This window comes from Ostrinia furnacalis, unplaced genomic scaffold, assembly GCF_004193835.3.
Source record: "Ostrinia furnacalis isolate ACB-3 unplaced genomic scaffold, ASM419383v2 OfSCF7532, whole genome shotgun sequence".
Classification (NCBI taxonomy): domain Eukaryota; kingdom Metazoa; phylum Arthropoda; class Insecta; order Lepidoptera; family Crambidae; genus Ostrinia; species Ostrinia furnacalis.
In genome coordinates this window covers 240,661-267,705 of record NW_021137771.1, presented here as the reverse complement: position 1 = coordinate 267,705, position 27,045 = coordinate 240,661, and the positions used below count along the sequence as shown (strand labels likewise).

At 37.5% G+C, this 27,045-nt stretch overlaps 2 protein-coding genes across 2 annotated transcripts in view; one reads left to right on the top strand and one right to left on the bottom strand.

The window, feature by feature from the left end:
• The window catches only part of LOC114365023 (discoidin domain-containing receptor 2), a 105,482-nt gene that overhangs the window by 54,589 nt on the left and 23,848 nt on the right, over nucleotides 1–27,045 (top strand). Inside the window, exon 11 of the mRNA XM_028321444.1 lies at nucleotides 24,907–25,074. Coding sequence (XP_028177245.1) covers nucleotides 24,907–25,074 — 168 coding nt within the window. The remainder of the gene's footprint in view (nucleotides 1–24,906; nucleotides 25,075–27,045) is intronic.
• Nucleotides 25,336–26,135, bottom strand: LOC114365040 (uncharacterized). The gene is made up of 2 exons (XM_028321463.1): nucleotides 26,023–26,135; nucleotides 25,336–25,699 (listed from the first exon to the last, which is right to left on the bottom strand). Exons 1-2 carry the CDS (start codon nucleotides 26,090–26,092, stop codon nucleotides 25,371–25,373), a joined length of 399 nt encoding a protein of 132 aa, XP_028177264.1. The 5' UTR covers nucleotides 26,093–26,135; the 3' UTR covers nucleotides 25,336–25,370.

Sequence of the window (27,045 nt, the reverse complement as noted above, 5' to 3'; positions counted from 1 at the left end):
TTTAAAAGAAAAGGACTCCAGTGTCAAGTTTGACATTCTAAGAAAAGAGAACATTTTTAGGGTAAAAATCGCTCCTAAATGGAAGAAAATGGCGATGCTTCAGTTATGAGAAAAAACAGGCGTTGCGTTGCCAATCCACTGACGAACGGGTTACAGCTGTGCGACAAACTTTTAATCTCACGCCTTCGTCTCATAAAACTTATCTTAAAGCAATTAGGTGAAGCCTTCATCCTGGATTTATGCCAGCACATCAAAGCTATCCTCCGCTATTCCAAGTCGCTCATCTGGAATTTAGTGTTCTCAGCTCTTAACTAGTTCTTAAGTTGCGTTCGGTGTTCGGTTAGGTCGTACGTCAGCGACATTAGTGCCACTCTAACGGAGAAAGACATTCCTACAACTCCAAATTGAGTGATGCCGATATCATTTTCAAAAGACAGGAGATACTTAAATACACGTACAAAAGTTTAATACGATACCTGTGTTACAGTTAGACAACAAACTTGAATCACACGCCTCTCATAAAACTTATCTCGAAGCAATTAAAGCCCTCAGCCTGGATTTATGCCAGCACAGCTAAGGCCCATTTTCCAAGTAGCTCATCTGGAATGGTGTTCCTAGTTATTATCTAGTCTGAATTGCAAACTGCATCCACTCGGTAAGGTCGTAGGTCAAAGCCGTGTTAGTGCCGCCCTATTGGATACAGGCATTCCACTAATTCCACGTTCGCGATTCCAAACACTTCCAGATATGTCGTTGCGTATCGAACAATCCTTGAACTCAAAGCGTGTAAGTAGACGTAGAAAGCAGTTTTGTATTTATAAATAATATAATAACCGTTAATATTTTTAACAGAAAATTAAAGATACGGATTTGAATACATAGACTTTCATAAATAAAATTAATTGTAAAAAAAGAAAATACAAAATATATCAAGTATTTCAAACTGAAGTTCACCAAAGCAAATCCCGCATAATTTGTTATTTTCACACGTCTATCAATTACCATTTAAGCAGCATTCGGCACGATCGCATGACGTAACCCAATATTGACTCAACGCAATTAATCCTCATCCCAAACAGTGTAATCTGTAAGTAAGCAAACAGACAGGCTCCGACCGCCTAACTTAACATTCGACCGCACTACTACAAAACAATTAGCCACTTTGAGTTGCCAAGCTTGCGGATATAACTCGTGTAGTCGTGTGATGTCTGCTACGTTGCATTTTCCATCTGAGCGGAGATAGCTTACGTTGGAATTTTGTACCTGGGTCTCACAACACGCAGTCTTTGGCTTTTAAATTAAAGGAACTAAAGCAATTTAACAATTGTGAGGTGCTTCAACAATTATTGATTTTTACTTACTGATTAAATTCCCCAATAATTTACATAGTTCTTCATATTGCTAAAAGCATCTATTCCACCCTTAAATTATTTAGCCAAAATGCCGATGGTGTATTTGTAACTCTCAACACTTTTTTGTTTGTCAGGTAGAACATACGAGTACGTAACATACCAGTACGACGCTACTGTTCTTACACTAGCTTTTTTACCTATTATTCATTAAATCCTACTTTTTATCGGCAATAGGTACCTACTACGATAAAACTTACTACAATCTTGTTTAGAACAAATCAAATAGCCTGTTATGTCACAGAATTATCTCTACTGGCTTATATCGTAAGGCGACAGCAGCAGTCAACTGCGGCGGCAACTATTGCTTTGTTTGCGACCCGGGGCTATCTCCAACTAATCCATCCAGTGGTGGCAGAGACAAGCTAAACAAGCACCTTATACAGCTGTAGTAAGTGCTATTTTGCAGCAAAGTTGACTGATGTGCTGTCGACTGTACATCAGTCCTATTCAACCGCAACACCCTAAACTATTAACTAATATCGGCGGCAGACTGGATTTAGTAATAGGGGTTCTTTAATAGTGTTATATTCGAATTTGTCGCCATTTTGCTTGTAGTTAGTTATTGATTTGTTAATTTTCATATCATTCTCGTAATGCTCTAAAATTTAATGACACTTAACGGGTGACCTTTTTGGCACGTGGCAGTTGAAAAAACAACGATTGTTTCTTATTATACAGTGACGTTGTGCCAAGTAAAGCTCTCTTATCTTATCCATTCTAAAAACTTTTTTAAGTGCGGCAACTTTTCCAAGATATCGCTGCAAATCGCCAAAGGAAAAACGTTGGCTCTTGTACAGTGTCACTGGCAATGGAAAATTCTTTAACAAGCACTTCGAATAAGATAGTTATTTGTGTAAGAAAATATCCTTTTCACTATGCAGAATAAATAAAAAACTTATGGAAAATTCAATAAGTTTACAACCAAAAATCTTTTTGACATAATATTGGTTGTGTTTTGATAGTAGGCAAAGTGCGTAGAGCTAATAGTTTATTATTATAACTTGGCAATAACCCTGATTTGCACAAACATTGAAAGATGTTTTTATAATGACTGTTTGTCTTACTAGAAAGGCAGGTGAAACTTCCAAATGATAAACTCTTTTTGTGAAAAACAAACCCGTAAAAGATGAACCCCTTCAAAAAACCTTACAAAACCAAAGTATTACCCCACACCACACTTTTCATGCTCCACCGCACGGGGTACACTGCCTGTTATCATCATACAGGGTGTATCGTAGTGCTCAGTAAAAATAAGTACAAAAACGCTTCTTCATTTATTTTGCCTGCGTAAAAATTGTTCTTTAGGCCCAGCTTCCACCAGAGTAGAGAAGAGACTATAGGATGTATTTTGAATATCAAATTTGTAATTATTGTTTAAATGATAAATGAAGTGTTTTCATCGCGATAGAGCTTCTGTGCCAGTCTAAAGTCGCGAACATAATCTTGCACACCACAAAGACAAATTAAGACGTTCGTTTTGATTTACGCGCTCTCATCCTCATGGTTAAGAGAGCATAAACTACCCCCATGGAACGTACGCCCTGTATAAAAATAGGGGCGCGCCAAAACGCATTTTTCAATCCGCATGAAGCCAAAGCAACGGTAATCGAAACATATTACGCCATTTCCCTCGCTCAGGTTCAAAATCATGTAAAAAGTCGCACAACACCCCTTGTTGGGGGTAGATCGAGGGTGAATTCTACTCTAACGGTTTTAATCGTTTTAAGGGATTTCGCCATAAATACCATCGTGGGGATTCCTGTAACGTAAAAAATTGGGTCCCCATCTACTTAATTATCTTTTAATCTGGACAAAAAGTTATAGAATAATAGGTAAAATGTCTTTAAAAAAGTATGATTCCGTGCTTCGGGGAGAAGCCCCGTTCCGATTGAGCCACGTCAGACCTAATATGGCGGCTCATTAATTCTGACATTAGGGTTCTTACCTCAGGTGTTACAGCCTTGAGATATGGGAATAGCAGTTAATGAAAGGTAAAACTGTTTCAACCAATAAAAGAAATGAGAATCATTATCTTAATGGTGTAGGCGTTTTATTGAAACCAGTTCGAAATAAGTAAGTACGTAACACTAGTAAATATATGTTACGGTCAAAGTGATAAATGTGAAAATTATGAATAATCGCCGGTTATTATGAATAATTACCACATGATTTGGTAAATGTGATTAATATGAGATCATTTATGTGTGTGTGGCGACGCCACTACAAACTAGTGACCAACAGATGGCGCTGTCACTACTTCACTATGGCACACTCCGCCGCTCATACAAACCTGCATCGCGGTGACGGAGTTTTATATCCTGCCAAATATATATAGACAAACCAAGATGGTGTAAATTGGACCTTGGTCCCCGAGCATAACACCCGCTCGGAAGGAAGCACTAACATCTAGCTTCCTTATTGTGGTTGAGCATCATATCCCACATTGGTGACCCCGACGTGATTGGAACGTGACCTTCCATCACCACCATCTTCGGCATCAGCCTCCGCCATCCTCACCATCTTCGCCACTCCGTCATCAGCTCCAGTCTTCAACAAGCCAGCATCCAGCCTTCAGGGACCATCGCAGATCGCAACCGACCTTCCTGGTTCCTCGGCAGCAAGCAACCGTCACTTCACTGGTCACGGGTACAGCTCTGGCCCAGCTCCACGCCCGACCATCGAAGACGCCTCCGCTCACTATCCCGACTCACCGTGGATAGAGCACCGCAACCTGCTCGTCTCGACTCACCGAAGACTTGAGCACACTGGCACTTGTAAGCTCATCACGCACAGACTGCTGAGCTCATCCTGACGTCATCCACCTCCGTTTCTTCCGGGGGGAGTGGTGTGGCGACGCCACTACAAACTAGTGACCAACAGATGGCGCTGTCACTACTTCACTATGGCACACTCCGCCGCTCATACAAACCTGCATCGCGGTGACGGAGTTTTATATCCTGCCAAATATATATAGACAAACCAAGATGGTGTAAATTGGACCTTGGTCCCCGAGCATAACACCCGCTCGGAAGGAAGCACTAACATCTAGCTTCCTTATTGTGGTTGAGCATCATCTCCCAAATGTGTATAGAACTAAATAGGCGGCTTAGGGGTGGCCCTTGGGCCACCCCTAAGCCGCAAATATTATGCAAAAAACATTCCAAACTCATTTTGCCAAATTATATTAATATATGATATCAAAACGTTCAAAAGTTTGGCTGTACATGAGCACGTACACAAGATGTTGTTCTCTTTTATGAAATTTGTTAGTACTAAGCTTGAATTATTAAATAATCACTGTTAAATGTGATTCATTTATCACTTTTACCGCTACTGTCGGTAATTATTCATAATAACCGGTTATTATTAATAATTTTCAATTTATCACATTAACCGTAACATATATACAAATATACTTATATGACTCTAAATATATCCAAAAATAGCTTCACGCGACAACAATGTAGAACTGTTTGCATTATTCATGTCCTTTGAAATCTCAACCATATCGTTACAGTAACGCGCTATCTGAATAAGTCGCCTGCTCCGACTCTCTGTGAATTTATATCTACGCTCGTTCTGCGTTCATTACGCAGCCCCTTAGATACAATTACATACTATGCTAGTGCTATCTAATGAACCTAACACGTACAATCAGCAAATAGATGCATAAGTACTTTTTCGTTGAAAGTTAAACCTTATTACAGCGGGATAACTTGCATTGTGAACACACGTCTCAGCTTGTTTGGAGAACGGCGTCAAATGCGCTCGAGTGTGCGCGAACAAACCAATTTCATTTCAACTGCGTCGTGAAAATGGACTTCTACTCTATGCTACATAAAATATTGTCAAGAAACAACTGCCAGCCAACTTAGGATGTGCATAATTAAGTTATTTCAATAAACATAATTACGGCAAATGTAACAAAAATGTTTTATGACATAATATCTGAAATATCGAAGGATATCTGGAATAGAGATAGGCATATCTCGTTAAACCTAATATAGGACGCCCACCTGCTCGGTGGGGCGAAAACTTCAATAAGAAAGCAGGAGGCTATATGAAAAAAGCTTATGATGATAATCCGGAGAATTTATTTAACTTATGGCCAGATGACGACTAGTATATGGATTGCACATTCAATATGACTTAAGACTTCTGCTCATAAACAATGTTCTAGTTTGCTAAAATGCTGGAAATCACAGTGCAAAGAATAATGCTGAATGTACAACAATGCAAAGACAAGACCGAGTTCGAAACTAGGTCCTCACAGGCCGCAACTTTATATTGTCTACCTGTTCCTGTACTGGATTAAACTGGTTACAATAAGGCCTAAACAGGCCTTATTGTAACCAGTTTAATCCAGTTTTTTCAAGAACAAAGCACATGCTTATTTGTTTAAATGAACTTCTCTTCATTAGTATGTCAATCACTCAATCACTCTGATATTATACGAGTATACTTGTATTAATCTGCTATTTTTGGCCACGGATTTCAGACTTTCAGAGACTCTATAGTGCACGTGAGACCCGTCAAAAAATGGGTATTATAAAAGTATCTTAAGTTTTTTTCCTGGGTCATAAAATATCATACCATTCAGTAGTTTTTTCGTAACAAACTTCTCTCCATCCTCAAAAACTTTGCCTATTAATATTAGCAGGAAGAATTTGTATGCATGTATGGGGTACAATTAATCCCGTCACCAATACTGCATTTATCAATTATTAATTAATGATTTTCATGCGCAATTTGTTTGCCAGTTGTTATTAATACTAAAAGTTAAATAACATTCAAAATGATAAACGCAAAATGGCGTCCATTATGACTGTTCCGCTAGTGACAGCAGTATGGCGGCATGACCAATAGTTTATTCATATTTGGAAGATTAATTATTTCACGCGATATGTCTATCAAAATTTAACCGATCTGGTATTCTACCAAATTAATGTTAGGGACCGATATTAATAACAAAGGTGTAGGAAAGCATTTGTGGAATTTCATTCCGACATTCGATGATATAGCGATTAATATAAGAGTAACAAATGGGTTATTAACGATCGGCTTGTCACTGTTGGTGTGACAATTTGTCAGGAGTGTACATTACTTGAATATACTTAACCGACTACAAGAAAGGAGGTACTCTGTTTGTTTATTTATGCTATCGCAAAACTCCGTCAGTTATAAATTGGTCTTTTTTAATTGGTTCAGTATTTTACTTAAAAAATCAGTTAAAACTGAAACAATAATGAGCCGGCCAACTTTCAGTGGTAAGAACAAGGTCTATTAAAAAGCCAGTTTTTTTTTCCTCATAGTATTATTTTTCCCTTGACTACAAGGTTATTTTTATGACAAAAGTTGTTCGTTTTAACAAGCCCGCTACTCATTATCACCGGTGCCATAGCACCCCGTGCCTGCTAATTAGTTCTTGGAATAGCTATTTCCATTCTATGTTCGACATTTATCCGTCCTAATAACAGATATAACAATGGCATATTTTTGTCGTGAACGCTAATGAGTCTGTTGTCATATGATATCACATGTTTTCGTATTAAATAGGTACACTCAGAGGCACCAAAATGGGAACACTCAACGCTTTCATACGAAGATGCTCCTCATAGACAAATGAATTAATGTACGAGTAGTACTTACTGAGTTTCTTGCGCTGCTTCTTCTCAGCACTGGTTCATTTGTTGTACCGAAGCATAGGTTATACTGGGACGTGTAAAAGAGCTTTTTTCTACTATAAACCTTCTTGCAACATAGATGAAGATGAACTTGAATTCGGTGACTATACGACAAGCAAGTCGTATACGGCAAACATGTTTCTAATTAGAAGACATATGGTATAGAACTAGTAGGTATTGTATAACTATAGTAGCGGCCGCCCGCGACTTCGTACGCATGGAATCCACGCCGTGGATCCCGTTATACCCCAGTAGGGGTTGAATTTTGTCCGTCTTAGTGAGCACCTACGTTCTAAACGGAACCCCATGCAAAATTTGAAACTCCTAGCACTTGTAGTTTCTGAGATTTCGTGATGAGTGAGTCAGTCAGTCGGTGACCTTTCGCTTTTATAGATATAGAAACTTTATATAGTATAGATTATATTATCTAGAAATGAAACGTTATGGGCCTACAACCGTAATTATGGGAGACACACGCAACAGCGCGCATCCAGGTCCTGCATTACTTGCGCGCCAATTAAGTCAAACGAGCTAATTAATAGGCCATAACGTGTTCTCTCCCATCTCGGTTAACTATTAGAATTAGCCTATAGCCTGACTGCCTAATGATAGCATTCACAATCTATTAACACCCACGCGATAATTAGAATAATATGCACAATAATTAACTTGTATATTGATTCAAGGACCTGTGCTTGTGTCTACAAACTTATGTACTCATACTGCAGCGTAATTCAATTAGATTAATAATTCCTTTATTCGTATGGTACGGTAATCTTACTGGATCAAGTTGCCAGCTGCTGAGGCTGTGAATTCGAATCTCGTAATGACTAGTGAGCACAAACATCCTATACACATTGATACGGATATAAACAATTTAAATGAGGTTTTTTAAATACCTTTCTTGCATTGCCTACTTTATTTCTGTTGTTAAAACAGAAATAGGGACACAAATATTGTGAAAAAGCAGAGGCGTATAATACTTTGGATACGGAACCTTAAAAACTTTGAACTACGGGTTGCATTATGTTTTACAAAGCCAGCTTGAGTGAGACGCTTCTATTTATACAGCTTACACTAAAATTTTACATTTAAAATGATATTCCATTATACTCTTAAGTACATTTCCCATTCTAAGAACAAATGAGTGAACTCTACCGTAAAACAAATAACATTCATTCCAGAGAAAGAATTTTAATATTTCATTTTCAAAAGAAAACCGCCACTTTATGTTGACCCGTGACAATTCCAAATAGTAATACCTATTTGGAATTGTCACGGGTAATTACACAAGGAAACGAAAATAAATTTCGTTTGTAAGGATCTTTGTGACGCACGCGAAAATACTTTTTCAGTAATTGTAAGAAGGTTAGTAATTATAAAAAAGACTGTTTTGCGGTGTTAACATACTTAATCGTACCTATATCATCTAGCTAGATTTACCGACGTATTTTTACTTCATAGATGCTCAGTTTGTTTACTAAGCATGCTTTTTAATGGTCATTCATTCATTGGTGAGAGATTGTCAGTTTAAGCCCCTATTTCCACAGATACTTTACGTCCAGTACCTACATTTAACATAAAAAGGAAATGTATTTTCACATTAGGCTAAAGAGATGCATAATTTTATATTAACGTTTAAACAAACGTGCATCCTTTTTCATTTGCTTGATGTAAATAAGAACTGTACTTCTTTCCAAGTACTACTTGAACTAATTAGTATTAAAAACTCTGAAGGCTTTCAGAGTGAAAACGACATTAACAGGAATTTAAGTGCGGATGACAAAGTAGTCCAATGTACAGCGTAAAAAGTGGAAAGGATGTTGAATATTTAAAAACTAAAAGTAAATGCAAGTTGTCCTATAATCCCCTTTGAGTTAAACTGTGCCATGGGCGGTATTTCCAAGTGCACCATGTAACGAGTTAGAGTGTAAAAGTGTTGCACTCCCAAAAAACTACACGCCAAATTGTGTACTGTAAACTCTACATCGGTGTTTGAACAGCGAACGACTGCCTGTGAAAATATGTCACATTTTGTGAATCGAACATTGTGAGCGCTCAACGTCCTGAAACTATTTTTCGCTTTACAGCAAGTGCTAAACGCTGAATAGAATACAGTAAAAGCGTGGGATGATTGAATGGCACCTTTTCATGGTTCCGGAATTCGTATGAGCCAGAGGAAATGATTTTTATTTATTTATATTCAAAGGCACCACATTTGTGGCATTAAGACCTCTATCACCATCGGTATTTTCTACCGTAGAGACATTGTGTTCTTTACAAAAACGTCTTACGACATCGATTGCAACTCACCAAGACATTTACGACAGTAAACGCAAAAATACGGACACTTACGAGTAAATGCAACGTTTGTTTACGTCTTAAGGTGTGACGTATCTCGTTATAAATTCATTCGCGCTAAACTTGCCGCGATATATTATAAACCGAGTGACTTTCCAGCAAAAGGGAGACAGTCGGTACTACGAGATAGCAGGACCCAGGTGTGCCCAACCGTTCTCCATTTCTCAAAGTGGATCCACATAGCGGCCCGTATTTTATAATGACACTGGGAGTTTGCCCGACGTATGCTCGCTGCCCCACCAAGGATTACCTAGGGTTGCCTTTTGTTGGCGAAAATCTTTCTTTTTTGTCAGCCGCCCGAATAGACGGGTCGTTCGACCATTGTGATAGAATGTTGCCATTTTCTGAAGGGCTTTAGGCATCAAAGTATCGTATTGGAGTGGTCGCGGCAATTAGGAACTTTCGCTCGTGACGCTGTTATGTTAGAGTTCTAAATCGGTTTATTTATTTTATATTTACTTAAATATAGTAAAATCCATAAGTGATTTAGTTTTCTAGGAACATCGATCAAGTAGTAAGTACACGTTTTATTAGAAACAAGAGGTAGAATTTAATCCCATTTGACACTGATGTGAGTGTCTCTTGCGATTTAATACCTATCTGAGACAAATAACGTCATATGGTCATAGACGGTCACGAACTATATGACCGCTCTCAATCGTCTGAAGCTCTAAAAGCTCCGACATATTAATCGCATTTTAACAACATGTCTGTGACCTTATTTTAATTAGGATGCCCTTTATTTTGTGCATTAGGGTGCCTTCAAATTAGAGGAGTGAGGAAGCGCTGCAGTGGCGCTACTGTGGCACGATTGCCGCGCCACTACTAGTAGGTACTTTTCATAAATTTTCTGCGCAACAGCCCGTCATTTGCGCGGTCGGTAGTGGCGCTACAAACTGCGCTTCTTGAAACTGTGAGAACTATTAGTGGCGCCACTGTGGCGCAGCGCTTCCTCACGCCTTTAATTTGAAGGCGCCCTTATATTGTCCTTACAATAAGTTGCAATACAACGCCATTAGCTAAACAAGCCAATGTAAACGTTTGTCTATTATCGAACTGTACGCGGAAAACGCTCAGAACAGTTGTTCCGTATTCATCCTATGACGTCACATCCCATTTTTTCACTCATCCTAAAGTAGTATTTCTAGCTCAACCTCTTACATTATTTAATTATTTCTTAATTCATCCCAAGGTGAAAAACAAATGTGGATTGCAAAACGACGTTTACTAGGTTGAGCAAGGAATTGTTTTTGGGGCGAATAAGGATTTCAAAATGAAAATAATTGTTGTGGGTTGAGTAAGGAACATAATTAGATTGAGTAAGGAAAAAATTATAAGTAGGATGAGACGTCATAGGATGAATACGGAATAACCCGCTCAGGAGCGAAACTTTCGTAAACATAAAGTTTGTTTTATAAACGCAATATTGTTTAAGCCCGCGGTAAGCTCGCGGTTATTTATTCTGCCGAAGGTAGGTATATCTTGTTAAAATAAGCGTCTTTGTTTGCAAAACAAAACAATGCCATGTAAGGATTTATCTGTTGTAGCTATTTTTGTAATATCCTGAATGACTAAAGGATGTTTGTTTTAAAGGCATATTTGTTTTACTAACGTTTGAAAAATAATACTCACTATGTCAATGTGCAATTAAAATTGTCTATCTGGAGCGACTGTACTAAACCATTGCTCGATAAATTTTCGTATGATTGTATGATTATTTAAGTCTCTGCTAAAGTCCTAAACTAAGTAGTGAGTTTCTAAATTTGGCGCTAGTCATATAAATACAGACGACAGCATATCACACTACCTGTTTTTGTTGCAAATCGCTCTTATTTTTTTCGTAAAAAATAAGACTTTAGCATGTCCATCACATTGCAGCCTTGCTTGTTTTAATTATTAAGTACTAGCTGACCCGGCGAACTTTGTTCCGCCTTAATGGCAATAAATAAGCAGACTTTTTTTAATTTCGAACGGGATAAAAAGTATCCTATGTCCTTTTCCTGGTTCTAAACTACCTCCCTGACAATTTTCAGCTAAATCGGTTCAGCCGTTCTTGAGTTATAAGCGAAGTAACTAAGGGTTCGGACAAACCAACGCGATCACACCGCGATCAGCCGGCGTGCAGCGATGGCGACCAGACCTAAATGCATTGATCGCCATCGCTGCACGCCGGTTGATCGCGTTGGTTTGGCCGAACCTTAACACGACTTTCTTTTATATATATAGATATAAAGGTAAAACAACTTAGATACGTACTCAACATAAGTGCGAACACACGGCGCACAATATGAGTTAACTAAGTTAATTAGTGCTCCACTACAGCAGGTTTAAGGTTTTTCCCGGATCTTAATTAATGCATTTTGTTGAAGTACACCTGAGGCTGGGCGTGCTTAATTTTTAATTACGTTCTAGTGGAGGCCGTGCGTCGTCAAACTCAGCCTGCCGCAGTCATAACTAACACACTACTGCGACTATAGAACTTGTTAGAAAACTATAGGGGCCATTTCTATAAAGACTTGAAAACTCTTCTCCTTTGTGAATGGGAGATGAAATGCACCTTGTACTGGCTGAAAAACGAGTAGCACTTTTCACATAAAAAACGTAGCAAAGTACTTAACACCTACGAGTATTAGAACCACATTCAAAAACAAAAAATCATCATACATTTTCATATTCTCAGAATGAGAACGGTTTCTTTCATCCCCTATTTCACATTTTTATATAATCTAGTATTTAAAACATTGTCACCACTAATTAGCTATCAAATCCAAAACACACAATCCGAAATGATTTTCTTTCTAATTAACATCCTTTGATTAATTATTATCAAAGCACTTGTATTTGACGGATAAATACTTACAAGACATTCTAAATTAATTGCTATTTAGTAAAACTCAAAGGCGTCTTTAATTATTAAAACAATAAGCCGAAAGCTTTTATCTTAACAATACTAACAATTAAGTCGGCCACTATATTATTCAGTGGGTTATTGCAAAATGTTCCTTGACTTTTTGCACTCTGCCTTTGTTCTCTGCCTTTCCGAGGGTAGGTCAAAGGTAAGATTTAAGTCTGATTCCATGGGCCCTTTGAGTTTTACCGCCTGATCCCTCCCGTCAGAAGGACGAGGTGGCCACCGCAAAGGCGCAAATACAAGTCGACCGGCCACAGATTTGTGCTTCACAACTTGGGAATTGAAATTGTGGGAAGCATGCGACAGGGAAATCGTTTAAGTTTCACCTAAACCAGGATCACATCAAAGATTATTAAGTTCAAGTCTTTATTAGCTTCCTAAAGAACAAAACGTGTAATGGAAGGACAACTGATATACACTTTATAAAAATTTCATCATACCTTTGGTCAATAACTGTCTTAAGTTGTCTTAGGCGAACAAGCCCATTTCACTAAATAAGTTACGTCATACTATGATAATACCACAGTTATAAAGCATCGTCATTTCCCGCTACATACATAATTATAATTCTGCGATAAATGTGTATATGCAGATATGTGCGAAGCCCTAAATCGATAATAATAGTGTAAGTACGCAGTTACACAGTAAGTACAGTTTTTTTCCATGAAAGTGCGTTATATCACAATTATTTAGTAGGGCGCTATTTTAACAAAACAATACATTCTCTAAACTCTTGTTAATATCCAGCATTTGTGGTTTGACCTGCGAAACATTCGCAAATAAACTTAATTGCCTTCGATTTATTTAACCGTATCCACTTCAATTTGTTTAATGACACATACATTAGGAAGTGCAATCAGTGATATCACAATATCAATCAGCTAGATTTCTGAATTTACTGCGTTTGGGAGCTTTCAATGATGTTATTTATTAGTTAAAACGATTGTACAATCAAAATAGTCCGCACTAAAAATGATTCTTTACGCTTATTTCTTTTTATGGTCAAAGAAGTAGTTTTCTCGTGTTTGCCCTCTAAAAATTATTATCAATCAATTATTATTAGACAGGTAGCTATATTTACATATTATCTACTTACCTGACTAAGGTTTTAATCGTGGGATAACGTATTAAGCACCAGTACAAATACTTTTAAGAAGTTTCGTGTCATTAATATATTTAAATAATACAATTATGGAGGTTTAACATAAATATCCTGAGCCTGTAGACTCTCTCTCAATTTGAGAACTTTTAAAAACCAAAAAAGTAAGTACACTAATTTGTCTGCCAAACTTTTAATGGAGCGAACGCATCGACGTTTTATGGCAAATGAAAAACTAGTTGTTCTGAAACTGAAAGCACTTCCGAAACCAGGCAGCCGTCCAGGCATGACTACAGCACGTCACACTGAACACAATGGCATCCTAACTCGTCGTAATACAAGCTATTTTCCAACAAAAATGTATAGGCTGATGTGTCGTCGACTGTACATGTTCATTGCACAATAAGTAGCGTACTTTCGTTCACTAAATGTAGGTAAACCGACAGTCATAGGACGCTGCCGGTCATTGGACAAAACAACCCTTGAATTTTCTTAAATGAATATTCCTTCAAATACAATGAATATTTCTTAAAAAAAAACGTCCTTTTATCTCCATCAGTCGGAATCTCTCAGTTGTTGAAATAGAAATGCTATTTTTAATTCAGTAAATAACTGTCCTATAACTTTCTTATGTGTCCAATGACTGGCAGTTTACAGTTCGAGCACTCCATAAACATGATACCTACTTTTTAGGGTTCCGTACAAAAAGGTACCAACAGGCCCGGTTAATATGGCGACCTGTGACATAAAGTTAAAATTCAATATCTGTTTAACATTTTACTATAATACATCTTCAGTTTTCAAGATTTTCAACCAACAAACTTAGCTATTTCAGCGATTCACAATCTCACTTAGTTACATCCTATATACCCCCGAGCACATAACATCCACTGTTCCCGGCACGCACATTGTAATAACGTCATGTATTTTTAAGTAGGCACGAGCCAATGTAACGGCTAAACCGCCATAAAATATTATGTGGCTGGAACATAGGTAATCCAGGGGAAGTGTACGTCCTGTGTAGCCTTAATTAATCGGTTTAAAAAATTCATTTACCTTTGCAAAGTCCGCGGCTTAACTAAGCGTTGGGGAATGCATTTTTGTATTCTTTTCTGGTGAAAGCCGATGTCGCTGGTGTAATAATGCTTAGGAAATACTAGCTGCCGCACGCGACTTTGTCTGCATTAGAATATAAATAAGTATCCTTGGATATAACTTGAAAATTGGCAGGTAGGTTCCTTATAGGGTGTAGACATTCGCTAAGAAGGAATTTTACGAAACTCTACCCCTAAGGTACTAAAACGGGGCCTACGCGTACGAAGTCGCGGGCGGCTGTAAGTTGCGAATAAAATCGATCCAATAAATTCCTCAAAACGTACACTTGGAGTACCAAGGTCTTTACGATGCTCTAAGCGGAAAGCACGCTTCATCTCATTAATAATGCGCCATAGTTTACCCCCAAATATTTCTAGCTCCTATACTCTAAGCTAGGTATAGATCCAGACAGCTTTTCTAACTTTATTAGAAAATCCCAACTCACCTCTGGGTTTTAATTTGTTAGTTAAAGATTTGCAACATTGGATGCGTTTTGCAGTCAGGTCAAAGTGAACACAGCCTGTATAGTCGAGCAAAGAACGTAAACTGACAGATGCGGTCTGCGTTCATTTGGCCTGATCGCAGACCACAGAACGAATCCAGTGTAACATATCCTTTAGTATTCATCTTAATAATATAACACAATTATGTTCTAGACATCTTTGTTCTTAATTACTTTGAGAACAACTTTTAAGGATGAATATGAACTGATACCAGCGAACTTACGCCACGTGTCAAATTTCTTCATGTGCTAAATAACGTTCTTACATAACTTTTAACTTTATAAACATTAACGTGTTATTAAAGTATGAGGGATTATACGTTGTAAGTAGTAATTAATCTGTGGTTGTTGTCATTATTATTGTCGAGGTATTTTTTTTTATAGCCTAGTAAACATTTTTAAGGTCGCAAAGATACCACCAAACTCCTTGGTTGCTCGCCTGGCGAGAAACGTTTTTTTATTTTTTTATTCTTTTCGATTGTCTCATGTTTTTACTCTCTTGACTTTTCTACTCGAACCCAATAATTAGGGGTGTGTACGAGTAAAATTTTTATAGGAGTACAGTACATACAATTTATATTTTAAACCATAAAAGCCGTTCAATTATAAAATGTCCTGTAGTTATGGGTGACGTATTTCATTATTTATAACTTGTTTATCTACTTATATTATTTGTCAAAAAAATCCGCCTTTACACTCGTGCTTTTTATGTACCCACACTCAAACAGGGGAAACGGCCTATAAGTATAGGTACTTAGGTTAACCGTTGTTTCTCAGTTTTCAAAGGGACGGAAACACTCGGTATTAAGGAAATGAGGTGATGAAAGCAATTTTCGACTTGAAAAATATCGTTACAATCGCAAACAAAAAGTCAAACCAGAAAAACATTTGAATGATTTTTCTGATCCATTGAAAATGGTTGCGAGTCCTGAATTTTAGTGCGACTACCTTGTTTGCAAATTGTAAAGGCTGTGAGTTAGCAAGTTTCGTTACAAAGCCAATTTATATGCTTTTATGCGTTGTTTACCGTAGAGACAGCTTCTAACTTTTAAACTAGACAAAAGTTTCTTACTCTAGTATCAATATTTTTATAACCACTATCAGTTATTCAGCTAAAATAGCACAATAAATAAAAAACTTCTATAACTCTCTACCAAGATGATAGGGTGGATATTTAAAAGTCGCTACGAAAGAAAGTTTTATGTGAGTTTATAGTAAATAGGGTGGCAGTAACTTACGCCCGTCTTTCACTCTGTCATCTATACTTACTTACTTACTTACTAATATTATGAATGCGAAAGTAACTCTGTCTGCCTGTCTGTCTGTCTGTCTGTCTGCCTGCCTGTCTGTCTGTCTGTCTGTCTTGCTTTCACGCCTAAACCACTGAACCGATACAGATAGTTTGAGTCCCGGGAAAGGACATAGGATAGTTTTAATCCCGGTTTTTGAAACAGGGACGCGCGTGATAAAGTTTTTCTGTGACAGACAAAATTCCACGCGGTCGAAGCCGTGGGTGGAAAGCTAGTATATGAAATATGGCAACTATATTTATTATATCTACAGGTATATCCCCCGTAAGTTTCCCGACGTTTCCCAGTAGACGCTCGTTATCATGCCTTTAACTTTTCATGTAACATTATACTGCATTATGGGGTTACCATATTGAAAACTTACTCATTCCTGTACTTTGAACTGAACAAACGGGATATTTCTTTTGAAAAATAAGATTAGGCTTTGACGTGGTTTGGTAGGAAGGTTTTGATATTGATGCTGTTAGTTTTCTGCAAAACGAAGCTGTAAGACTTGAAATATTCTAGTTTTAGAGATAGAGTGTATTTACCTCTTACTTATCAAATAGCTGGATGTCCCATTCTATACCGTAGTCATTAGGAATCTAGCATGAACTTCCGACACCTTTCTCTGTTTTAAATCATTTCTTTCTTAGGTGAATATAATTTTATAAAAACCACAACAAAATAATAAAATAAGGTAGAGTCGACAGCACATTATTAGACTATACAAATTCGTTGTAAAATAAACTCTATCACGACTGTATAAGCTATCATGTTTAGCTACGTGCTATCGCTTGTGCCTACTCCTACGTGAAGATAAGTTGCAAAATCCATGGCAAGTAGGTAAATCCCATATTCAAAGATGGGGCTTTATTATCGCCTGTCATTGCGTATTACCTTAATTGGATATATTCTGGATTTTTCCAGGTGACAGAGTGCTAAAGCAGCTTATTTTAACCATCACATCTCATCTACATTAAAAGCTGCAAAGTTCTAAATTAGAATGTTCATGCTCCATTCCTAAAGTCAATTCAAAATACTGCAAATATAGGTACATAATATGTAACATAACTTGAATGTATGAATATTGCTTGTACTTTAAAACCAAACTACAATACAATTCAAGACGCGGTAAAAATGTGTCGCGAAATAAATTGTACGGAAACTTCGAGTCGATTCATAGTAACGAGCAGTACCTCTAGTAGGAAAAACTTTCGAGTTCGTTTCGTTGCGTATTCAAAGTGTCATCGAAAAATTTTGTATGAAAAATTAAACAGCGCCCCCTAGGGCGGCTATAATATAGGGGGCGCTGTTTAATTTTTCATACAAAATTTTTCGATGACACTTTGAATACGCAAACGAAACGAACTCGAAAGTTTTTCGTACTAGAGGTACAGGTGCACAATTCGAATCGAATGGTTCGTTAAAAAGTTCAAAATAAACATTCGATAATGCACGTCCCCTGCATCGCTTTGGCTGCGTCGCCTCTTTCCGCGGGCACTCCATTACTGTGCAGACTCGCTAGGTGTGTGCACACTTTGAAAGCCAACTCGTTAACCGTTTAATCGAGTCGGGACTCGATGTGGTAGACTGACGTTACAGATTAAGTTTCAATCGTTAACCGCAAAGCCAAAGCAGGCGTAGCGAATTGGACCTATTCTAATGGTAAAAAAAGGCTTGAGCATTGAACCACGTTTTAAATGATAATTAGCATAATAATTAAAATAGTTGGTACTTACCGTAAAACTTTCCCAACCAATTAATAATTTACTTGCTTATTTGTACGAGACAAGATAATTATTTAGGATCTTATTAAGTTTTTGAAACAGAATCGAATAGTTTAAAAAGTGTTTTATACCTACCAAAGCTGTGTCGCATCATGTAATAACCATTTAATATCAGTATATGTCTAGCACTAAATCATTAGTTATCACTACACACGTTTCTTTAAAAAAAACATCAATAAATTCTGATCAGAAGACTTTAGTGGCATTAAACGATCAGTCTTTATTCAATAAGTCTACGAGCTAGACATCAAACGTGCGACGCGTCAGAAATACACCGCGAATATCGAGTTAAAATCGAGAGCGGGAAAAATCGAGAGCGTGAACAATCGAGAGTCCTCTAGCAGGTGACACAACACTGCTCGAACCGTGTAGGGGAGACCGAGGTGAATTGTATTGTAACAGAGGACAGTTGTGAAATTTGTATTTTTGGAAACATAACTATCAGCGAGCTCGCAACACCGCGTATTTGTTAGCTCGAGACTTGAACTAAAAACGCGCAGTTACGAGCTTATCATCATCATCATTTCAGCCATAAGACGTGCACTGCTGAACGTAGGCCGCCCCCAAAGATTTCCAATGACCGGTTACGAGCTCGCTAGTAATTAATAAGTTCCGAAAAATCGGCAATGTCACAACTGTCCTCTGTTACAACTCGCCTCGGTCTCCCCTACGAACTGTAAGTGCCCCGGGCGAGGGAATATGTCATATGTTCCACCCGCGGGGGTGTTGCGCTGAACCGAATTAAATAATGGATCGCTTTGCATAGCCACGGGCTGGCAGGTACTTACTGTAAGTATAATGCATCAAGTCAAGCGGCGATTAATATTCGAATAGTATGATATTGCAGGGGTCCTGAAAGCTTCGCACCCTCGATTATAAGTTCCTGCCGAGAGTTGCACGTAGGTTGTGATAAGATAGGCTTGTGGATGTTGACAACGATTATTTTATTCGTACAACATAAATCAAAACGTGTTACTATAGAACTCTGAAGTGCACTAGAAGCGGGATTCTGCTTGAGAAGGCTTTAATTATAGAAAAGGCAGCTAAACAAAGATTTCTTTTTCAAAATCCTTAAGTGAAGTTCCTTTCTGGTTAGGTTTAATAATTATTCAAAAATCTAAATTCTTGTTTTACTTTTTACCAAAGTCGGCTCTCCAACACCTTTCAATGCATTTTCGCCATTTCTTATTATCAGATTTAGCCAATCATGCACACTCAAAAGTACAAAACCTTACTAAGTAACTTTTTACCACAGCGACCAATAACAATAGCATTCATGCAATTCGTTTTTATTACTCAAGGTTAGAATTACCGCCGTATTCGTTAATCCCAAATGACTCACAAACACGAGTCTCGTGATATTCGATATTTTGTTTTAATCCCGGCCGCCGCAGCGGTATAATTTGTACTTAGGCAGCGAACTAACCAAACAACCTCCAACTATTCGCACACCTGCAAGGGGCGAGGGCGGGCTCTGATATTAATGGTATTGCCTAAGGTATGCATGGATTTTACTCATTAGGGGTATTATGCGGCCGTTTGCGAAATGATAAATGAGCAGGACGGCATTATGGGAACACCGACTTGCGGACCCGACCGTGTTTTGTTAATGTTTTAGTACGGCTCACGAGTATGCCGGCGGCTTTCGTAACAGATTTAAAAACATCTCAGCAATCTAAACTTGCAAATCGAAAAATTCCACACACGCTCCGTGTGAAATTACACGTATATTTACTGCATTCCGCACACATCAGCACACATACAGGTGAACAATAACTCATCGCCCAGTATAATTTATACGAGCACAATCTTGGGAGGGGGAATAGCAATTAAGCGGAGAACCTCGGTTATTTACTGGCACATATAAAATGTGTGCTATCGGACATTATTAACGGTGTAATATCGCAAAAACTAATCGATACCTGCGATTATATCGCCCACCAACGGGAGTATCCCTGAGCGAATCTCATAAGCCACGTCCGATACTCAATCATCGGCAGCGGGATAACCATTATTGAGAATGTGTGAAATAAGTTACAAAGAGAACGTCTTATTTTGGCTTTCCAAAGAATCAAACACATATTTCCAGACATCAAAACTTCACGGCTTACACCCACAATAAAGTCCGCATCTCCCTCAAGTTCATAAACTCCAATTATCGTAAAGAACAAAGATCTTCTCGAACAACTCAGACGTTCTATTTCCATCCATCAATTATATTGTACGTACTTGCTAATGCCCACTAATGATACAAACCCCCATGGCTTTGAAGACGGCATAATACGGTGAAACGTTAATAGGCTGACAGATTACTTTTTCGCGAACAGAAAATACTTAACATGTATGATATACAAAGTGAATTTATATTCAAGATTGTCGGTAAAGATTGATCTAAGATGGGAAAACTTGGAAACCTCGTCAGAACATCGTACCCTCATCACATCTCTACCAAACAACTCAATCGAAACCTAATATACAATTCACTTTACTGTCGTGACAAGATCTGAGCAATTTCACTACTAGTCCCTACATTCTCCCTGGTGGATTAGTCACTCCGAGGTCTTCTACATAATTTATCACCATTTGTCTTCGGCTAACGCAAACAAAGCAGCAGCAAGATCTCGATTCCAGAAACTGCCCTCCGCAAGGGAATATACATCTCTGTTCCTCCACTAATTCGTTTCTCATACATTTTTAATTCCAACGTCTCTGAAAAACTGCTAATTGTAATCACGTCCTTCAGTATTAATACTAAATAAGACAGCCGTAATATAAATGGAGATTTTGTATAATAATTTTGAGTTTAGATTAAACAGAAAATAGGCGAAACGAAAAGATATTATTATCAAAGAAATATTTTTATAACTTTGGTTATTAGTCAAACGGCCTAAAAAAACGATTCGGTATTGTTTGAGTTTCGCATTTACGTAACCTAGCTTTTAATTCTTGGTTAATAAGATGGCCGTCGCTCAGGGCGAGATTGTGAGTTAACGTGAGTTGCCTACAACAATTTGAGCTGAATGTTTAGGTAGAGCCGCGCCTCGGGAGCAGATGTTGCCCGCGGGGACAGTACGTACGTCGCTGTAATAATAATTTACATGCACCCCTCTCTGTACCTGTACCTACTTGTTACGGAAAAATAAGAAACGTTATTACCAGATTTATTTAACTTTCGGCGAAGGGGACGGATTGTATTAGGCTGTTATTGTTCTCTTGTACTCCTGAACAGTACCGTCGTTTACCGAGTATTATTACGTAACCACTGTAAATTAATTAGGTGCAGTTCGTCCAATGTATAGACAAATGTACAAAATCAGTTAAATTACGAGTAATTCTACCCTACTGAGGGTTTTTTTTAATAAATGGTAAATTCACCTAATCTAAGAAGGTATATGCTTTTGTTGGGAGTGGGTCCACCACAACTGTCCAGAGGTCCAGGGATCATAATAGCGACACTTGTCTATTCGACGAAACCATAGAGCAAATTTTGTTACCTCCACAAGAGAACAGAACTGGACAGAACTTAAGGCGATTAGTGTCCTCAATCCGCGCCAAATGGGCATTTTGTAAAGCCTACTCCTCTTTTACTGCTGGACAGAAATAGTTGAAAAAAATATATGTTATACAACAGTTCAAGGACTACATTTGTGACGTTTGAATTTTCGCTACATCTTTTTGTTTTGGATTAAAAAAATAAATACGGGACATCGATTTTTTACTTAAATTCCCTACTCCTCCAAAACGGCTATGTTAATTTAAAAGATTTTTGCACGAATAGATTGGGAATTCTTTAATCTTTAAATGACACGTTGCGTTTTTCAATCGAACATTACTTTCATTCATAAATTTTACTTTTGATAAATTCCGAACGTTTTGCTGTTGAGGGGGCCTTCGCGGGGTGCGGGCGGCAGTCGGCCGCTGGCCTTCAGACGGGGAGGTTGTGTCACTCGCTACAAACTGACATTAGCGATCAAAATGAATTTTTTCTTTGGCTAAGTTGCACCACCTGACGTGACCTAACTTTGACCGTAGCTTTGGCGATAACCGGTGTTTTTTGTATGGAGTTAGACAGACTTTTGACGCTTGTCAAAGTTGAAGTAAGATGGTGCAACCCAGCTTTTGTTCGACAATAGATTTTATGTCAGAATTGTTCATAGAGTACGTGCAGTCAGACGATACAATTGAATTATGACGCGCTCAGACGCTATTTTCTACCTGAATAGAATCTATTAGTGTAAAAAAACTATAATTGACTCCAAAACAACTGCACTAGATAAATACAAGTAGAAAAATTATTACGTTATTTATTTACTAGGCCTTTGCAATCAGTATCCAAATTAGGAGCTAGTCAGAATCTGTAACTTAATCGATTTACGTGAAGAAAACAATTTATATTTTTCATACTTATTAGAATTAGATTTTAAATATGTTTCTTCGCGAAAATACCACAATTAAAAATAACACCTGTAACGCCCCTGGGTCTGCGGGTGTCTATGGGTGACGGTAATCATTTACCAACAGGTGATCCGTTTGCTCGTTTGCCTCCTGTCACATTAAAAAAAATTAAGATAAAGTGGTATTGAATTGTTCTATAGAGCTTATTAAAAATTTGGATACTGATTACAAAATTAGCCATTTTCGGAGTCGGTGTCGGTGTCCTACCTTTTGGTGATTCGTTTTGGAGTTGGTTTTAATTTTTAGTGAAATTAATCTATTTCATGCCTTTAGTAGACTATAGGTACCCAGTAGACCTTGTTGTTGCCACTGAAGGTGCATAGGTACTCAGTACATTGATACCATATTTTTCATGTTAAGTGCAAATAAACTTCCCTAAATTACCAAACCATGAAACGTACCTATATTATTAAAAAGTTTCGCAGATAAAAACTGAAATCCTCTTATAAGGTGATGAATTTTAGGAGCATGTCATGAAACCAAAATTATTAGCATACAAGAGCTTGTTTTAAAAAAAATCTTTTTATTTATGATGGGGAATTTACTGCGGCGTAGTAGCAGAGATTTTCCGTTTGTAGATCGTAATAATTTCGAAGAATAGGGATGTTTCGTGGATAAAGCAAGAAAGTAGCAAGAGTTTGAATAAGACCGTCGGTGAACTTACCAAAAAAAAACTCTAAATGTATTTTTCACTTTTTTAAACTTATGAAAATTTAAAGAGATGAAGCGCACCAAAGTTCAGAAGATGAGGCACATGACGTCAAGGCATGCTTAAAAATGTGGCGATTTGTGTCGTCACGCGGAATTTCATCGCATCATTATCTTCGTAATTACTTGTTTAATTGAAAAATAAAAATATCCTGTGTCCAATATTTTTTGATAATGTAAAATTGACGGACCAAAAGTCTTTTTTAAAGAAACTAGCCTATTCCTATGGCCACATTCCAGCTCCATCATCAGACCCTGCAGTTTCCCTTAGAGAATTGAAGACTCATGATTTTCAAAGTAGCGTACCTACTTACATAACATTAGGTACTTGCTTATACAGGGTGTCCCAAAAACAATGGATAACCCTTCAACCATCGATAGGCCTCGCCATGGTCTCCCTAACGTCCAATTTTGACCCCAGTAAAAATATCACCGTTTTCAAGATTTTTAAGTTTTTGTGCATTTTTAGAAAATTGTAATGAAATTATTTAGGTATAATAATAAATAAATACAAATCAAACGAGCCTAAACTCGATGGAATCGTTTATTCCCGGAGTTGCTATGGGGCCACTGGCATTCCAGCTCTACCATCAGATCAGCTCCATGTCATCACAATATTGCATTGTCACCCGAATTACATGTATATCCGAAATTTGAACTCAATCAATTGATGAAGGATTTCTAATAAAAAGACAAATACATTTTCAGTTTATTCTTCATAAGTGATAGACAAAAGCAGAAACATTTGCTTTTTTAGGCCATAGACAATACTAGGTAGGTACTAATGCGTTCCAATAGGGATGATGACTGGGTAATGAAATCGAAATTCTATTTAGTCCGTCAGACAGATAATTAGAAAATATTAGACTCATATTTTTTATTTTTTTCCATAATCGAATAATTACAGTATTATATTGAGTTGAAATGTCGCGTGACGTCACATTTGAGTAAAAATTCTACTCAAGCGTGGCGTATCGCGCCATTTCAACTCGATGTAGCACTGTTATTATTTAATTATGAAAGAAAATAAAAAATATGAGTCTAATATTTTCTAATTATCTGTCTGGCGGACAAATAATTGAAATTTTGTCATCTAGCCTAGTTGTCGTCAGGAAGTTGGTCTAACTAATTCAGCTTGCAACTAATTCAGCTTGCAAGATTCCACCCGAACAAACATTTATGTAATTACCTACATACATCATAAATTGCAAGCTAAATAAAAGCTTGTAATAAAGTCGGGTTTGTTCAAATTTCGAGAACGACTGAACCGACAAAAGCATTAGAAAATTTACGAAAAATAAAATAAAATTTTATCCCGTACAAAATGTTCATGGATTTTGTTATTTTTATTAAATACCTTTACGCCTGAGTTAAATGACACCGACATCAAGGTTCATCAATTTAAGTTTAAAATAATAGGCAGTAATGTATGAAGAAAGAGCTTCTATTCTGTATCTACCTATGCCCGTGTATTTTTGATCGGTGTCAAATCGGAGTTTTTGGTGCGGGGTACGCGGGTGTTGCTCGCGGCGTGAAGGTCAAACGCCCAAGGTCATTGAGGACTCTAATCGCCTTAACCCAAGTATATCTTTGCCCACAGACGTACCCGGAAGAACGCGCATGCCGCCGTGAACGGCCCACGCCTGGGCTGTTCACCTCCATCAAACTACCTGAAGCCGAGCCCCCAAACGGAGTGGCGCCCCTGCTAGACTTCCCGCGGGGGCGCATGCGACCAGTTACCTTCTTGGGCGAGGGCCCTCATGGGAATGTGAGTACTCGTACACTTTTTATAGACTTCTTTACGTACTCGTACAGTCGACGGCACATCTGACTATACAGGGTGGCATTTTGTAATGCCACCTGGAGGGAAAGTACTCTTTACTGTAGATAGATTTTACTCAAAGAAATTATTCCTTTTATTGTTTAAAGAAATAGAACTGCATCCAAAGATTTCATTTAAATAATTTATTGCTGTAAAAGAATATCAATGTACAATGTTAATGATAACTTTTTGCTTATCCAAACTTCCTTAAACCATTGTCAATCCAAATGCAACTTTAATTGCTAATGGAAGTCGTCGTACAAATTGAATACGTTTTCTTCTCTGCCTAACGCTTTCAGATACTCGTTTTCGTTTGGATTCTTCTCTGGTTCTTCTTCTTTTTTTGCCGTTGTTCCCAAAGCTCCGATGCTGGATTTAGCCACGTCTATAATACGTTTGCTCGTAGAAGTGGTAGAAGTCTCCGTCTTCGATTTAGATTTGCTGACCTCTTCAGAGAGCTCGTTAAGTTTTGCATGGATCTCATCAACGTCCATGACTGAGTTAGGATCTAGTTTTTGAAGAGTGTTTCTTACGTCTTCTTCTTTGATGGTGCTTTCGTCTATTACTTTGGCTGAAACAGAAACAGCTTAGTTAGATTTACCCATTGAATATCAGTTAGTAAATTCAGTAATCTGAAAAAGAGATCGTTTCGGAGCTAAAAGTCAAAGCAAGAAGCTAAAATAGGTACCAATGTTTTTGGTAAACTATTTTTAAAAATATCATTTTAATAGCATAAATTGTTGAAGTTATCGTACTGGATAACTTCAACAATTTAACAATAAATCAATCGCCAAGAAAGCAGGAGATACTAGGATGAAGCTGAGATGCATGATGATAACATAATCACAAGACTCCACTTATGAAAAACCCAAGGATATTATAAAACTTTCTTACAATCTTTCATTATGTCCACAAGATTATCTACAGACAGTTTCTTTTTGATATTCTTTATGAAATTATCCATTTTTTATAAGTTTACTGAGAATTTAAATGTAAATAGACATGTCCTGAACTGACAGACAGCGTCAAATCTTTTTGTTATTTCTTTTTAATAAACATTAAGCATAATGAGCATTATTCTGCCATTTTATGAAGAATATAGGTTTTATTGCTAAATCAACACATTGGGATTCCACCACGATCCCACAAAGATAGAAAGGTGATACCTACCGATTTCAGAAAAGCGTATTATTTGCAATTTATTCACATTTAACGACAATACTCACCTCGAGTACACAAGAAAGTGTTTTCATTTGTTTTTATTAACGTCATTTTTTTTCTCTTCCCGCCATATTCACGAATAGGATATTTTGTAATTCAAGATTCCACCATTGTCACCTATGAAGCTTTGACAAGGAAACAGAATTCCAAGTGTTCCCATAATTCAATGATCATTAGATAACTGACATCATGATTGATGTCATACTATCAAGTCTTGAGCAATATTTGTTTAAACGATGTGAACAGCAGATATGGTAATATACGAGTATCGATAACAGTCAGTCAGTAATGTGTCGATCTCATTAACATTATGCAAATTCGAATTTTGGTACGCTTAACCCGGGGTGAAATGTAACTCTGATATTAATTATGCAATCGCAAAAAATACATACGGAATTGTATATATTTCACAAATGAAGCTGACAAAGAGTGGCGTATTGTATAGTATAGGATACGCCTAATATTTCATTGTAATTGTGTACAGTCAGCGTCAAATTGTCCGAGACACCCAAAGTGGCCAAAAAGGTGATAATAATTGATAACACAACCTTATTCCAATTGTAACAAAGACGTGTTGCGAACTTTTTGGCTACTAACTACGCAAGGTAAGTGAGAATTATTAGTAGGAAAAAAGGATCATAAAGCTGTAGTGTTTGGTAAATGATGACAGGAATACTGAAAAATAATATTCGTTTA